The 16,727-nt window shown below is 57.7% G+C and overlaps 2 protein-coding genes across 6 annotated transcripts; one reads left to right on the top strand and one right to left on the bottom strand.

Annotated features, from left to right (window-relative positions):
* The first annotated feature begins 2,080 nt into the window (after positions 1-2,080).
* PLP1 (proteolipid protein 1) lies at positions 2,081-7,626 on the top strand. Of its 2 annotated transcripts, none has more exons than XM_072334075.1 (7): positions 2,081-2,205; positions 3,470-3,656; positions 4,093-4,249; positions 5,052-5,220; positions 5,479-5,552; positions 5,636-5,701; positions 6,023-7,626. In XM_072334075.1, the coding sequence occupies exons 1-7, from the start codon at positions 2,202-2,204 to the stop codon at positions 6,092-6,094; spliced, it is 729 nt and encodes a 242-aa protein (XP_072190176.1). In that variant the 5' UTR covers positions 2,081-2,201; the 3' UTR covers positions 6,095-7,626. The 2 variants fall into 2 exon arrangements, with proteins under 2 accessions (XP_072190176.1, XP_072190175.1); XM_072334074.1 differs by having other exon boundaries at positions 4,093-4,354.
* A 2,324-nt stretch (positions 7,627-9,950) lies between these two features.
* Positions 9,951-15,125, bottom strand: RAB9B (RAB9B, member RAS oncogene family). Of its 4 annotated transcripts, none has more exons than XM_072336293.1 (3): positions 15,074-15,125; positions 13,864-13,933; positions 9,951-12,689 (listed from the first exon to the last, which is right to left on the bottom strand). In XM_072336293.1, exon 3 carries the CDS (start codon positions 12,652-12,654, stop codon positions 12,049-12,051), a length of 606 nt encoding a protein of 201 aa, XP_072192394.1. In that variant the 5' UTR covers positions 12,655-12,689; positions 13,864-13,933; positions 15,074-15,125; the 3' UTR covers positions 9,951-12,048. The 4 variants fall into 4 exon arrangements, with proteins under 4 accessions (XP_072192394.1, XP_072192393.1, XP_072192395.1 ...); XM_072336292.1 differs by having other exon boundaries at positions 15,037-15,118; XM_072336294.1 differs by lacking the exon at positions 15,074-15,125 and adding an exon at positions 14,231-14,969.
* Positions 15,126-16,727: the final 1,602 nt, after the last annotated feature.

Here is a 16,727-nt window from a genome sequence, read left to right as displayed (position 1 = left end):
CATCTCTTCCGTGTCCCCACGTCCCACCCCTGCCCTGGCCTTGGCGATGGGCCCTGCACAGCTGCTGGCACAGAGGGGCTGCGCCACGGCATCACCTCGGCACATCAATAAGTGGAGCAGCAAACGCCTCCCTGTCCCGGAGCCACCCCAGCGAGGAGGTGGCTGTAGCCACGTGGAGGACTGCGGGGGGCGAGGGAGGGGCTGGGGCTGCTGCTCTCTGCCCTAAAACCAAAGGGATTGGTATGGAGGGTGAGTGGGGAATGAGCACCCAACATGGGAGCTGGGGGACAGCCAGGGGGCCCACGGAGCCAAGAGGCTTCGCTCTGTGCAGGCATCGTTTGTCTTTGCATCCCTGGGTTTTCTGCAAGGTAAATGAGCACAGCTCCAAGAGATGACCCCACAGAGTGCAGACCAGAGGAATGAGCTGCCCGGGGAGAGATGCAGCCACTGCCTTCCACAGCAAAGTCAGTAGATGATGGGATGAAGCCTCCATGGGGCTGAGGAGCACCACCTGCCTGCCTGCCCTTCAGCTCGCCTCCCCATCCCCCAGTGGGATCCAACAGCTTTGCCTTTTTTCTCCCCCCTAATTGTTTATATATTAGAACATTTTGCAGCCTCCTACCCTCCCCTGTGGGAAAGAGGGTTCACCCCAGTGATGGGGGAAATCAGAAGGAGGGCATCAGCCTGGCCTGGGGAAGTGGCTGTTTAAAAATAGCAGCAAGGTTCTCTGGTGTGACAATACGCACCTCCCGACATGTATGTATAATGGATAAAGGCACTGCACGAGCTGTCACTGCTCCTCCTGGGGACACCAGCACTGTGCCTACAGCCCGGGCAAGCAGCAGCACACAGAGGTGTCCTCACAGGGATGGAGCCACCTGGGACACACAGCCAAGAGGGGATGCTCAGAGCCTGCAGCATGAGGGGATCCCAAAGGCCAAAATGCAGAAGGAAGGGATGAAATCAGACTGTGGAGCATCCCTGCAGCATGGGCAGCCCTGGGGGTGGAAGGGCACACGGGAGGGAGATGCTAACGAGCAGTAACCAATTACTGAGATTTTTGAAGGCATTTGGTGCATAAATCGCAGCCCCGCTTCGTTGCTCACATTATCCCGGATGGCATAAAGCTGATGCTTCCCCCCGGGGTGTTGAAATAAAATGCAAGATCTTGAATTTCTGCAGAAAGAGAAAGAAGGGCTCATCATTTTTTTCCCCTAACATCATTTTTCCCTATGGAGCCTGGCTCCATCCAGGCAATGCAGTCCCTTATCAGTGAGCATCAGCAGCCCCGCAGATGTGGTTTCTGCAGAGCACTGGGGGCACTGTGTTGTGCCCTGGGGACCCCCAGCCCAGCAGTGTTCCCAGCCCTGGGGACAGCCAGGCCCTGCCACAGCACAGCCTGGCACAAAGCAGGGCATTGAGGGACACAGCGGGGCTTTGTCTGCCTGCTGAGAAGGGCCCTGTTGCCCTCTGCAGGCGTCCCCAGCCCCGTGCTGATCTCCCATGGGGGGCACCCATGGGAGATGGGCACCCCAAGGAGCTGACCTCCTCTGCTTCCCCATCCCTGGATGTGTAGCCATCCCTTGAGGACCCCATGGAGGACTCCCCCTGGGGACTGTGCCCATTGGAGCTCTGTCTCTTGTCCCATGTAGAGCCCAAAAGGATGGGGACAGTGAGAGAAGAACTGCCGTGAAAGCAGGGAGAGCAGAATCCCCATCAGAACAGCTACTCTGGAGCACTGAATGCAGGTGTCTGACACTTAGGGGACAAGGAGGCAACAGAGGGGCATCACTATGTCCCATCGATCCCACATTGCTACAACACACACCCACAGGCATTCACACCCCAGCCAGGCCTGGGGGTCCCCATCCCACTGCAGAGTGGGTGCCCTGTGACCCCTCAGCCTCTTTATTCCTTTTAGAAAAGCTTTCCCCCCCCCTCCCCACCCCAAGCCCTGAAGTTCTCTGCTTTGCCCACACGCAGAGCGGCTGGCAGCCAAGGGGTGCAGCTGGGGGGGGCTGGGGCGGGGAGGGACGGGGGCTTGTCCCTTTAAGGGGGGTGGCTGTCACTCAGAGAGCCCTTTTCTTTGCTGGCGAGTGGGACAGGCACCCAGAGGGGACAATACAGGGCGAGGGACTGCCAGGGAAGGCGAGGGCTGCAGACAGAGCCGAGCGCACGGGGAGCTGAGCGAGTCGGGTGCCATGGGTGAGTATGGGGACTTGGGACAGCTGTCACAGCTGTGGGGACCTGGAGCAGAGATCCCGAGCATTTCCCCTGGTGCTGGCGGGCTATGCAGGTGAAGTTCCCATGGGTGGCAGGGGAGGAAGCAGGGATGGCGTTTTCCTTTCCCATGTGGCTTTCTGTCCCCTCCTGGGACAGACCCCATCCCTCCGGAAGGGTAGAGGGGCATGAGCTCAACCCAGGGCTGCAGGGAGAGTGGGGTGCTGAGACCCATCACAGCTTGTGCCACTTGTGTGCCTGCAGTTCCGTGCCTCAGTTTCCCCATTGATACAATGACAGCATCCTGCTGGGTGCTCTGCTGGGGGTCTCACGGCTGCCACCCTCCTCCTGCCCGCAGCTCTTTGTGCAACAAGGCCCAGGATGGTGCTGCACAAGGGCTCTTTTTTCTCTCCCCCCTTCTCCTCTTGCACTTTTCCATCTCTTTCCCAAAGCTGGAGGGCACACCAGGCCCTGCTGCATCCGGTTCCCCCCCCTGCCATCTGCCACCAACTGCCCCCATGTTCCCAGCTGGGAGAGAAGAAATACTAAAAGCCTCAAGTCTGCTTGTTGCCATCATCGTGCTGCAACATGCACAGCCATCCATCCCTGTAGGACCTGCAGGGATCAGGGTGCACTGCTGGGAGGGGGAGGCATAGGGACCCCTCCCCGGCCCCGTTGTGTCCAAGGCAAACAGGCGGGGGGGTCCCTGTGCTCCCCACAGCGCTGCCTTTGTTCCCTGTTTGCTCTTTGGACAATCCCCCATTGTCCTCGGTGCCACCACGCGCCCTTGCTCTGTGCGGGGAGGGGGGGACGTTGCTGGCCAGGACCCCAAGGCTGCCTTGTCCTTGCAAGGAGGAGATGATAGGCTCTGTGGGGTCTGTGGGGGGTGCGTGGGTTTGGGACTGCTTCCAGCAATCTGAGCGCTTTAGGAACTCAGTGCACACCCGCTGGGGAGGGGGCGGAGCTGCCCCCAAGCTGTGCTCACTCTCTGCACCCCAACCCCAGCTCAGGCTCCGTAAGCACGGCACTATGGCAGCCCAAATAGAAAACCCCAGCACTGCGGCAGCGGGGAGCCCATTAGCAGCTTGTTGGTTTGCTCCCACTGGCATCACGCTGCATCGCCCTGCATCTTCATCTCACTCGGCTGCCAGCTCCCCACCACCCCACACTGCTGCTCTTTCAGCACCACGACAAACAGATTCAGCATTTTTCCTTTTATCTCCCTAAAATCCCCCCTTTCCGCCCGCAGGTCTGTTGGAGTGCTGTGCGCGCTGCCTCATCGGGGCACCCTTCGCCTCGCTGGTCGCCACCGGGCTCTGCTTCTTTGGGGTGGCACTGTTCTGTGGCTGTGGGCACGAAGCCCTCACCGGCACCGAGCAGCTCATTGAGACCTACTTCTCCAAAAACTACCAGGACTACGAGTATCTCATCGATGTGTAAGTAACAGCGCGGGGCTCCTCACGTCTCCGTTGCGCATGATGCGCCGCTGTCACCCGGCTCTGCTGCCACCCACTGGGGCCGACACCACGCAGGCTGCGCTCAGCCCTGGGCAGCCTCACACCGGCTCCGTGGCCCCGTTGCAGCTGCTCCTTTGCTTTTCACCCTGTTCTTATTTGACCCACATCAGGTGCCGTGGGGTGCACAGGACAGCTGCACCGGGTAGGTATGGGGGCAGCGAGATGTCCTGCTTAGCAAGGTGCTGCTCCCCCTCATCAGCTCCACCTGGGGGCAGCAGCTTTGTCCCCGCAGGAGGTGACTCCCCCCTCCAGCTCCCCCAGGGCTGTGTTGGGCTTTGGGAGGGTAAGTGGATCTGCACACGGGGCTGTGTGCCGCATCACTGCCTGAGCATCCCCATCGCTCATCTCCCCGTAGCATCCACGCTTTTCAGTACGTCATCTATGGCACAGCCTCCTTCTTCTTCCTCTATGGAGCCCTGCTGCTGGCCGAAGGCTTCTACACCACCGGCGCCGTCCGGCAAATCTTCGGGGACTACCGGACCACCATCTGCGGCAAGGGCCTCAGCGCAACGGTAACTGGGGGCCCGAAAGGGAGGGGAGCGCGAGGCCCCCAGCGAGCTCACTCTTTGCAGCGGGTGTGTCAGTGTTTGGGAAAGTGGCTAGGACATCCTGACAAGGTGATCTTAACCGGGGTTTGGCACCCCATCGCGCGCCTGCAGTGGGTTTGGCATTGGCTGAAGGGCAGGAGATGGCGACCGCCTGGGGGTCGGGGCGTACCAAGGGGAAGCGCAGCCTGACAGCCCTCCCCAAGGCCAACCGTGTGCCCAAAGCAACCAATTTGGCCATGGCATTTGCCCCCAAACAAATTGCTCTGTGCTTAGGGTTAGCCTGGCAGAGCCACAAGCACCCCTGCAAGGGCAGTGCATGCTGCCCCTATGGCTGTCCTGTGTGGTGCCCAAGTGCTGGGAATGGCCTCAGGGAGCAGAAGGGAACGGCTGCGGTTCCCTTTGGGTTCGGTTGGGGTGGCACCATGGAGGGAGGGCAGCAGAGCGGCGTTGCTCAGCTCAGGGGTTTTGCAGCTGCTCTCCCGCAGAAGTCAAACCCCGCTGGCCGCAGAAATCCCCCTGGATGGGAAGGGGCACCATTGTGCCACAGCTGGTCAGTCCCACATGTGTGTGGTCGGCCCCAGTGCCACCCAGCTCGGGCTGGTGGTCCGTTGGGTGTGTGGGGCTGTGTTGGGCACAGCGGGTGGTGCATCCCGGCCCTTCACCTGCCCCGTGCCCCGCCCGCCTGGGGACCCTCGCGCTCCCCTGTCCCCATTCCCAGCCACGCTGTAACCCCCTCCGTGCCCTCGGCTTGTGCTGCCCCTTGCAGTTTGTGGGCATTACGTACGTCCTGACCATCGTCTGGCTCCTGGTCTTCGCCTGCTCCGCCGTGCCTGTCTACATCTACTTTAACACTTGGACCACCTGCCAGTCCATCGCCAACCCCACCAAGACCACTGCCAGCATCGGCACGCTGTGCGCGGATGCCAGGATGTACGGTGAGCACTGCATTTCCATGCGGGGTTACAGCTGCTGAGAGGGGTCCGGACTGAAGAGGGGATGAAGAGGGTCTTGTGGGGGACATGGCTGGGCCAGGAGGGTCCTCCCTGTCACCTCTCTGTCCTCCCTCTTTGCCTTCCTCCTGGTGGGGGTCCCCAGCCAAGCACACAAAGCACATCCCACAAGCCAGCATTGCAGTGGGGCTGAACGATGGGACCAGTGGCCATGCCCCAGCTCACCCTGATCTGTGTCCCCAGGTGTCCTGCCCTGGAACGCATTTCCTGGGAAGGTGTGTGGCTCTAACCTGCTCTCCATCTGCAAGACCAGCGAGGTGAGCCCCTTCCAGTGCTCTCTGCAGCCCCGATGGGACTGAGCAGAGACCTTTGGGAGCTCAACCCCCCTCTTCCCTTGCAGTTCCAAATGACTTTCCACCTCTTCATCGCGGCCTTTGTGGGGGCTGCCGCCACGCTGGTCTCACTGGTGAGTCGCTGCACCCGCTGCCCAGCCATCCTCCTCCACCTGGCAAGGAGATGGGGGCAGAGGACAATGGAGGTGGTGGGCACAGAAGTGGCAGAGCCCGAGCTTGTCTCATTTTCTGACAATAAGGAGGTGGTGGGGGAGGCGGCCACTGGAGGGGATTTGGAGGGGCTTTAGTTGACCACCGGGGACCAAACCCACATTGGCACTGCGGTGTCCTACCTTGGCCGTGGGGCTTTCCTCTGGCCAGGTTCTGGGATGAAGGGTGCTGGAGCACCGTCATCCTCCTCCTCCTCCCCTGGCTCATTCTCTTCCTGCCCGCAGCTCACCTTCATGATCGCCGCCACTTACAACTTCGCCGTCCTCAAGCTGATGGGCCGGGGCACCAAGTTCTAGCCGGCGAGGTGGAGCCCAGCCAGACACGCACCCTCCTTTCCTCTAACCCCGAGGCTTTAACACTGCAGCCACCCGACACCAGGTCTCCTGCCTTAACGCTGCCTTCGCCGCTGACTCCCCTCCTCTTCCTCCCTCGTATCCATCGTGCTGAGCGTGGCCAGGAAGAGCTTCCCACCAATGGACGCCTCTTCATGCACTTTTCTCTCTGTGCTCACCCATAACCGGTTCGCTCTAGGGCCAAAACCAGCAAAGGAAGAGGAGGGACTCACTCCGGTGTCCCAACGTTGCCTATAGGGATGAGCAAAAGCCTTCATGCTCCTGGGAGGCAGAAATCCATGCGTAGGTTGCTCCAGGAGTAGCGTGAAGGAGGCTCCCTAGAGAGAAAAGGAAGTTGGCTGGGTCTGTTGGAGCTGGAGCCTCTCCTGGCACTGACTGCCGGCACCTCTCCTGGATGGAGGATGAGATGGATTTTTTTTCCCCTAGTAAAGAAAGATGAATTTACCCCAAAGTGCCTGCTGCAGCCAAGGCAAAGGGAGTTTAGGGCAAGGATCTTCCCGTTGCGGAGAAGAGAGCGCTGACCCCGATGCTGATAAAGCCCATGTCCCTAACCCAGCTGCCCCTATAAAAGCCTGGAGGAGTTTGGTGTCTGTGCGCAAAGGGCACCCTCGGCTTTAGGCTCCAGCACCGCAGTGCCGGCTGAGGGGACCGCCTGCGCTGTGCTGCAGAGCAGAGCTGGAGCAGCCCCTTTGTAGCGCAGGATAACCCACGGACGGCCCATCTGCTCCAAACTCAGCCATTCCTTCACAATGGTGCTCTTCTCTCGGGGTGACATTTGCTTCTGTAACGTTTGCTGCGCCCGCGGTCTCCGTTTTCGTTCCACATTCGCCCTCCCCACCAACGGGTGCCCCGCTCTGCTCTTCCTTCCCCCCCCCCCCCCCCCCCCACCTCGTGCTAACGCTTTGTGTTTATTTATTGGAGAAACTACTCTTACTGGCAGACCATCGCTCCATCCTGCATGGATATTTTATTTTATTATTGTTTTCTTTTTTTTAATGTCTGCATTAAGATGATTCTTTCGGCTGGGGGGGGCAGGGATAACGGGTCGGTCTGCTGAGCAGAGCGCACCGAGGATCCTTGCTGCCCAGCACTGAGCTCGGCCATGCTACCAACGCACACGGGCTGGGGAGGGGGAGATGGGGGGAAACCAAGCAAGATCTGGGGGATCCATTCACATCGCCACCACCGCTCTTGGGAGGGTTTGCTGGTGGGTTTTTGGTATCCATTTAACAACAAATAACTGGGTCCTCCTTCCCACCCTTGTCCCCAGACCCCCAAGCACACACACACACACACACACACACACACACGCACACAGAGAGTTAATCGACTGAAAGCGTTTTCTTCACCTCTGATCTAGAAGTTCAACTCGTTAACAAGCAATAAAAAGGAGCAGGTTTTTAGAGACTTATCTTACAAGATGTATTTTATAAAGATTAAAGGAAATAAATTAAAATTAAGAACATTCCGAATGAGATCTTTGTCTGGCTGTTGGTTTGTTGTGCTGCTCTCCCTTTTCCCCTTGTCCCAGCGAGGGAAGGGCAGCACTGCCCACCCCATCAGTCCCCTTTGGGCTCCATCCCTCCTTGTCCCCACCCCAGCAGGGGGGCTCATGGACCCAGCCCTTTGATTGCAGCTGGACAGCCCCAAATGTCCCTGTTTGTCCTTCAGATCCCAGAGTGAAGCAGGATGGTCCCATTTGGGCACACAGGCAGTCATGGCTAGGCCAGAGTCCTACAGCTTTTTTCTCTGTGGGCAGCTGGTGGGCTGCTTGCTAACAACACACGGGTAGATGGCACAGGGCTGGTGGCACAGGGAGGTGATGCTGTGGGATGGGGTCTTTCATTCTCCCCCATTTAAAACCAGCTCAAACCCCCATACTCTCCTCTCCCCCAGTTACTCCAGGCAGCACTGATGCTTCTCCATAACTCAGCTGGGGGTTGCTCAGCTGTTCTCCCAGCTCAGCAGTGGGGCTGTGTTGCATCAATGGGGCCCTTTGTTCCCCACGCTCCCAGATGCCACCACCCTCCTCCCCCCACGCTGAAAGGGCCCCTGTGTGTGGGTGCCATCAGGCAGGAGCGAGATGGGGAACAAAACAGCATCTCTGTCTATTGAAAGAGAGCAGTGCTCCTCCCGGGAGGGGTGAGGGTTGGTGACAGTGAGTGAAAGTGGCCAAGGCATGGATCTGAGGGCTGAAGGGCACGCGTGGCCCCTTCTGTGTGCTGTTGCCCCTATATATGGTGACACGGGACCTGATCTCACTGCCCCTTCCCTGAGCACCCTGATTCCCCCAGGGTGGCTGAGAACAGCCGGAGAACAAACCGTGCCTGGTAGCAAAACTCATTTCTGCAAACAATAGATGGCTACAAACACTTACCCCCCATGCAGCAGTGGCAACAAGGCTGCAGTTTGCTCCCACAAAGGCTGGAGCAAAGCAAGAAGTCCTGGAGCAGATCCCAAGGCTCCTCGCTGCTCACCTCTGCAGGGCTGAGGCCAGTCCCAGCCTTCAGCGTCCTGCACCCACGGAGCACAGAGCCAGCAGCTCCCGGCCGTGAGAGAGCAAAGACGAACCGGGTCCCTCCCCGTGCGAGGACAGGAGAAGGAAGGGGAGCTCCGCACCCAGGAATGCTCGTGTCGGGACGGCCCGGGGGGTTCCCAGCCCCTCACAGGGTCACCTCCGAGGGCAGAGCCACAGCGCCCGGCCCTGAGGATGCCGGCTCCCATCCGCAGCCCTCCGGCTCCTCCTGGCGGCCTCGCACCTCTTCTCGGCTCGAGTGCGATGGGCTGAAACCGTGAGCTGGAGGCGCTGCGGCCCATCTGCCTTCCCTGAAGGTCTCACCCGCAGCCTCTCGGGCACCCACCTGCTCTCAGTCTGGTTTCGCACACAGTTTGGCTCTGCTAGCAAGATATCCGGGACCTAAGAAGCAATAGCACGCGGAAGGGAGTGATAGTAGCACAAGCAGATGCTGCGCTTGGCTGCCAGCAAAGCTGGAGACGTGTGTTAAGTGCGGCCACGTGTCCCCCAGGACCCCCTGAAGCCACTGGGGAAGAGCTGCCCCACCAGCCCTGTGTTTTTAGGCCCTCCCTTTTTACCCATCCTCAGGCACTGGCAGGAATACGCAGCCCCTCAGGAGAGCACGATCCCATCCAGCTCACAGCTGCTCACAAAGAGCCACAGAGCCCTCTGCCGCTGCTCACAGCACTCACATCCTCACGAGGACTTCCAAGGACTTGAAAACCCATCACTGACTGATAAGCAAGAAGACATCACAGGAGAAAAAAAAAGAACAACAAAAATCCATTAAGTGAAAGGCTCTGCCAACAGCAACAGTAGGCAAAGGCTCTGCAAACACAAGGAAAGCATCACAGAACGAGTGCCCACCCGGCAGGGCAGCAGGAGGAACAGCCCCATATGCCCACTTGTTTCAGCCTCGCATGGCATTCGGGCCTGGTTGCAGCCCCCTGCAGCCTGAGGGGCTGCGTCCAAGAGCACGGGAAGGAGGGGAAGGAAAGCACGGCTTGCTGCTGAGAGCCCAGGCTGACAATTAAAGCGTAGTGACAGGAGGAAGCGGGGCGAAACGTTCCCATTCCAGAAGTGTTTTCTGCTGTACTCTTGGAAAAGACAAAACTGCTCAGTGGGAGCAGCTTGTAAATAAGTTACACTCAAGCAAATCTCTAGATGGAGGCACTCAGGAACAGCCTTAGTCTAAATAAAACGATGCCACCCCTCGCTGACTGTCCCTCTGCCAGAACTGGCCCCTCAGAACTGACCCCCCAAGAACGCAGCACTTCCCAAACCTCGAACACATCCATACTTTATTTGCTTAAAGAAAGGTAGAATCTCAGTGTTACAATTCCAGTTCTGTAGCAATAGCGACAACTGCAGCAGCATGAGTGGATGCAGGGAAAGGAGGGCGGTCGGTGCCCAGCTTTGCAGTAGAGAGCTCGAGATCCGGGCTCCTTCAGGAACTGTGCGTACCTCTCAGAATAAATTAAACAGCTTCAATAGATAATGCTACGCCTCTGAATGGAGCTGTAAAAACACATAAGCCTGATGCTTACGTTCAGCTGAGTTGAGCTGAAGGAAAACCTAGACAGAGGCCTACGGAGGTCAGATACTGTTAAATCAATAGTACTAACTCCTAAATGTACATCACAGCCATGGAGGCAGAGCAAGGGGCCTGATTTTCTAGGAGCTGCAAGCATTTCCTACCTGTTTGTGTGAATGTGAGTATTCAGCCCTGTTTCTAAATCAGATCCATCCCCCCCACTCCCCCCACAGGGCTCTGTATTAAAGCCTCAGCCCTTCCCACGTGTGGCTGCCCCACAGAGAAGAGCAGGGTCACCCTGAGCTCCCAGAGGAGACATCCTGCAAGCTCACAGACTGCCATGGGATGGGGTTTAGCTGCCACCAGCCAGTGTGAGAGCAGAGACTGCCCTGCTCTAAAGCACTGAGTACACGAGGCTGCTCTATTTGAGCTACACGATCAGCTATCCAGTAGCTCATCACAGTGGGTGCTGCACTCGGCAGCCAGCAGTGCACAGGAAGCTCTCCCTGTGCCAGGCTCCTACGTGCAAAGTCATCACATTGGACAAACACTTGCACAGGAAGTCTCAGAACATGAGGTTACAACGGCAAGCCAGCAAGCACTGACCTCTTTGCTACACACAAATAGCTCAGGACTAACACCTAGCAGGGAGCAGGAGCTGGGAACAGCAAAGCTTGGCATCCTTTCCTTGAGGGCTCCCTGCCCTCTCAGCACCATTCTTCAGCCCCTTGAGTAATCAGTCCAAGCCTCTCCCCAGTGCAATGAGCACAGCTGCTCGCTGACAGGGCTCAGTTAACTGGGTGGACATTCTCTAGTAGTAGTATGCCAGCTGAGTGACAGATAAATCATACTGGATTCCCTGTTAGGGAATAAGGGTCAGGGCAATGGTGGGAGTAAACCGTGCAGAGCAGCACAGGCCCTGACACAACAGGTGAGTGGTTTTATGTTGCAGCATTCATAGAATCAGGGACACACAGAATCACTCGGACACAGAGATCACTTCTGACAGGGACCAGCCGAAGGTTCACGCTTCAGATCTCCTGAACTCCCAACTAACTCAAACCCTTCGCCATGACCTGCTGAGTGGCCACGCTGGAACCTTCCATCCAGGTCCACTCAAGGTGTGGGAAGCAAGATCTGGTGTTGAGCCTCCAGAAGGGGTGAGGAAACAAGCAGCAGCTGGTCTCTCCTTTAAACAACACCCAAAAAAGGCAAAGTTAGAAGGCGGGGAAAAACAGACCAGAAACAGACTGCTAGGAAGAAACCATGCTGCAGCATTCAGTTTCTTCTCTCCTTCATCATGTTGCTTTGTATCAGAGTTCTAGCATTACTCAGCACAGAACGCATGGATCCCAAGCAGCAGATACACACATCCCAGCCACTCCAGGATCTGGCACTCCCACAGTGGCGTGGGCTACAGCCTTCCCAACAGGTTTCGCTCGCAGTGCTGAGCAGCCTTTGCTTTGGCAGTAAGGCCATGAGTTTAGTGGGTCTAGCAGTTTTTGAACTCAGAACTAAAATGCTTCAGAGCATCCGGAGTGCCCCCAGCTCTGTTCTGCACGCAGTTCCTGCTACAGATCCAAATTCACTCTCTTTAGTTCAAGCCAGACCTTTAAACCTGCTGTAACAGGCATGGAGAGGAGCAGGCCTGCATTCACGTGCTCTTCGACAGCGCTCTCCCGTAGATTCATCTTCCACATCTGAAACCTACAGTCAGAATTCAGACGGTAAAGCTGCAAACCCCCCAGTGAACAAAGCACCCACTGTCCTTGTGGCCACCCTCCTCAGAGCGCTCCCCTCGCAATCCAACCATCGGTTCCAGCAACGTTCCCAAAGCAGCAGCCGCCTTTAACAACAGGAGGACCCTGACTTGGAGCTGGAGTGCAGGTCGATGGTGTGGCCAAGCATGCAGTGCTCCAACTGCTCCTCCACAGCCAGCACCTGTCGCACAGCTTCCTCAAAGGCCACGGCCACGTTGGTGTCATCCTTGGCGCTGGTCTCCAGGTAAGGATAGTTGCCGTTTTCCATGCACCAAGCCTGGGCTTCCTCTGTGCTCACCTGCCTTTCCAGTTTGTCAATCTTGTTGCCCAGAACTACGAAGGGGAAGCGCTCGGGGTCCTTCACATCAGCGTAATAGACAAACTCCTTCTGCCAGTTGCTGAGGTTCTCAAAGCTTTGCCGGTCATCCACGCTGAAGGTCAGCAGGCAGCAGTCGGCTCCCCTGTAAAAGGGGGTCCGCAGGCTCTTGAATCTCTCCTGTCCCGCAGTGTCCCAGATCTGGAGGGTCACAAAACGTCCATCTACCTCCAGGTCCCGGTTTAAGAACTCCACACCAATTGTGTGGAAAGCCTGCGAGTCAAACTTGTTGGTGACGTACCGGTTCATGAGGGAACTCTTCCCAACTCCACCATCTCCGAGCAGGATGACCTTTAAGAGCAAGGATTTCCCACTCATTGCAGCGGGACGGACGGCCACAGGACCAAGGCGACCTATAGAGATTGGAAACAGTGCAAAAGAGCTCTTTGAATTATGAATTCTGCAGCAAGTCACACAGTTGATGACCCAAAACTCCTGGCTCTTGCGCTGAGAAACTGGCTTTGTCTCCACACGTATTTAGTGAGACTGAAGGAAGCAAACCCACAGCCCTGGAATCTGCCCCAAGATGCCTTCCCACCCCCCCTTCAGAAACTGAGCAGCACAGTGCTACGATGATGGAGCACAGTGGAATAAAGAACACAATTCTTGTGGCCCTCGTATGCGGCCCTCTGGTGTTTCCAAGATGAAAGAATTGGAAGTCCACTTCAGATTTCAAGCAGAGCACATGTAATAACATTCTCTGATTTCAGGGGAAGAACAGAGCAAAACTCCTGGATTCTGATGAGGGTGCACAGCAATAAATAGGACACAGAACTGCTATCTTTGTTTCTGAACGAGCTCGTGAAAGAAAAGGTGATCTCTCTTGTTAGAGCACCTGGCAGAGCTGGCAGTTAGGCAAGCTGTCTGGCACACAACTCCTCCATCAGGTCTGAAACGGAAGCAGCAGCTTCCTGCATGAAGCACGAGGTGACAGCAGCTATTGTGATAGTTAAGTACCGATTACATCACCTCTGTCAAACACTTGGTGTACCTGGAAGCTTATCTCGTTCTGTCAAACATGCCAATGTCAGGTAAACACCTCCCACTGCCCGTGTCCTCAGCCTGGCACAGCAACAGCTAACCGGCAACAGGAATCACCACTGCCAGGCCTTCCTTCTCACTGTGCAATCGCTGCCTAACTCATTCCTCCCGTTTGACTGGGGGGATGTAAGAAGCGTGCAGGCCTAACATCAATATAAGTCACCCAGCAAACCCGTCCTTAATCACCCCAAGCACGCTGACTCACCTCACACGTAAAGCTGTGCTTGTTTTCTGGGCACGAACCCTACAGCTCGGAAGGAGTTTTCCATATGCAGAGACCTGGCTCCTCTGCTGCTCTTTTTTGGCTCTGCTTTTTGCAAGGCACAGGTGCAAGTTCACATTGCAACAACCCCAATATCACCTGTGCCTTAGTCAGCAGGCACAAGAGAAAAGACCAAACGTCAACCAACCCTCCCACGGCCAGGGACTGAAGGTAGAGCCCTGACAAGGAACAAGAGATTCGTTTTGCTGCTGTCTGTACTATACCTGCTCTAGAAATACAGCACTTCTGTCTCCAGGACAGGCCAGGGAACGCCTTCCTCCAGCATGACAGTCACTACAAAACAAACAGCAGTCAGTGAGGATGCTGCAGATGGACTCAGTGCGCTGCCTTTGAAGCTGTAACATTGAGCCAGGCTGGACAAACAACAGATGAGTTCTGGGGTGCCAAAAGGACAGCACTGGTAACCAAAGCAGCCAGGAACAAGGTGTGAGGGCACAGTTTCCTTTGCCTTAGGTGTAACAGAACACAGACCATTTCTGACCAGGGCAAAGATGTTAAACCCCAAGTAAGAGAAGAAGGAAAGGAAGGAACGCTGGCACGAGCGCACAGCCTGTGCAACCCATGCCTTACCTTAATCCAGGAAACAGCTTTGATCTGCCTGGCCTGCCTGCCCTCACACTGGCATCTGACCTGAGGATGGAACACGTACCTGGATCCTCTGCCCCTCAGCGTGAGCCAGCTGGCAGCAGCCTGCGATGGAAGGAAGCACAATCTGCTCCCTTACACCACAGCCCACATTCCTGGGCAGGGTGAGGAGATGCGGTGCTGCTGAGTGATGCCACCAGCTGGTACAGGGCTGCTATGGGGGGTCTGACGTTGCTCACAGCAGCACTTCTATTCCTTCCAAGCCCCAAAGCTCTCCCCACCAACCACAGAAGGCCCTGCTCAACTTTATTTCCTCTCTTTTCGCAGCTCTTTCAACCGACGCCTGCCACAAAATCAGAAACTTCTGCTTTTGCTTTGCAGAGATGCAAAGGCTCCCGATTTCACTTCCCCCTGCACAGAAATACCCCCAGCCACACACAGCCGAACAGACCGAGGACACCTGAGCGGCATCCGTGCAACACAGCGGGACCAAAGCAAAGCGTCAGCATCCCGAGAGCAGAACAGGAACCGCAGCACAGCTCCTCCCGGCCTGAGGCTTTAAGGAACACGCCGTGCCACGGCTCCAGCACAGCCCACGTCCTTCCCCAGACCCCTGCTGGGGGACGGGACGGCTCACTCACAGCCCCCCTGGGACCCGGCGCTGGGGGACGCGGTCTGAGGGAGAAGGGCGGGGGATGCGCGGGGACAGAGAGGGATGCTCGGGGCTGAGGAGGGATGCGTGAGGCCAGGGAGGGATGCTCGGGGTACCACCGCCCACCGCCCGCCCTTACCGCCCTCCAGCCGCCGCCGCCCACCGACCCGACCCACCGGGGGCAGATGCCGGCCCGTCCCGCGCATGCGCGGTGCATGCGCACCTCCGTCGAGCCGCAAATGGGGCGTGGTCATTTATAGCCACGCCCACTGGCACGAGGAGGCCACGCCCAGTCTGTGCCGGCCGTGCTGAGCATCCCCTGCTGTCCCGAGCATCCCCTGCTGTCCCGAGCATCCCCTGTTGTGCTGAGCATCCCCTGCTGTCCCCAGCTTGTGGCACCGTGCCTCAGTTTCCCCACTCTGAGGGGTCCCCACTCCTGCCCTCCGCTGGGCTCGGAGCGTGGGGTCTGTGTGAGGAGCTGGAGCCCTTTTCCTTTAGAGCTGGGGTTGTTTAGCATCACCTGCTGCCAAACGTGCACCCAAGAGTGCGTTTTGCACGGAAAGGATCAGATTTGGGGTGTGGGCAATAGGGTGTGGTACCGCAGGGAGCTCCTGCGGTGGCTGCTTGAGCCCCGAGGAACTCATTGCATGCCCCGCACTGCAGCTGGACCTCCAGCCTCCTCCTGCTTTTTCTGGACCCAGCAACCAGCTCTGCAGCTGCTCCCCCAATGCCCGGCAGCTCCCAGGCACAACAACTGCTCCGGACATCCCGGTAACACGAGGAGCTACAGGAGTTGGTGGGGAGGGGGCTGGGAGGGGGTTTGCCTGCTGGGAGCAGCTGACTGCGCTCTGGCAGCTGAGCATTGCCCGGCTCATTGCAGCACATCCTCCCACTGCCCGTGCTGGGATGCTGGAGGTGCATTTGGGAGCAGCAAGAAGAAACATGCCTGGGTGGCTGAGCTGCCTCTCTGAGACACAGCACTGCAAGAGTGAGCTCGTCCCTGCACCGCTCAGGCCCTGGGGTGTGGGAGCACGTGCTGCCTGCAAGCTGGGTGCTGGGGATGCGCCCTTGGGGTGCTGGGTGCTGCAATGGGAGGGCAGGCAAAGCCAGAGGTGAGGGGCTTGTGCCTCACTTCCCAACCACAGCTCACCCCGGGAGTCCCTCAGGTGGTTCTGGGGGATGGGAAGGCAGAGGTGAGGTTCTTACAGAGCCCACCATTCCAACCCGGGGATAGCAGTGCTGCTGCAGCCTTTGTGCTCACCTGATGGCTTTTCCTAGAGCTGTGTTGATTCGGCCCAGTGCTGCCCTGCTCACCCTGCGTGTGTCCATTCCATCACCCCTGAGCAATTCCTCCTGCAATGCCCCATGCTCTGGGCTCACTGCCAGCCAGCCTGCGGGCACCGCCAACACCCGGCTGCTTCCCTCCTGCCTCTGAGCCCTCTGCCAGCCCCTCATGCTCTACTGCTTGCACCAAATCTCCCCTTCTCTCTGCACCACTCACATACCAGCTCCCTGCACCGTGCGTGGCATCCAGCCATGCCTTTCCATGCAGCGCAGCAGCGATACAGGGAACAAAGCCATGGATAGCATCGAGCAGAGCAGTTGGAAATGCAGAGGGCAGCACAGCAGCACTATGGGAGGAGGCAGCAGCCTGAGCTGTACCTGGAGGTAGGTGCATAAGCACGGCTGTTGTTTGGAAGATGCAGCACAGGGGAAGCTGTTGCTGCACGTTTATCTGCTGCCCGTCAGTCCTGTGCTGGTTCCTGGAAAGCTGTGGGGGTGGCTGGCATGCATCAGATCACTGCTTCACACTGGGACATGGCCCTGCAC

The sequence above is a fragment of the Excalfactoria chinensis genome, chromosome 4 (assembly GCF_039878825.1).
Source record: "Excalfactoria chinensis isolate bCotChi1 chromosome 4, bCotChi1.hap2, whole genome shotgun sequence".
Lineage (NCBI taxonomy): Eukaryota > Metazoa > Chordata > Aves > Galliformes > Phasianidae > Excalfactoria > Excalfactoria chinensis.
This window is presented reverse-complemented; position numbering and strand designations above follow the sequence as displayed.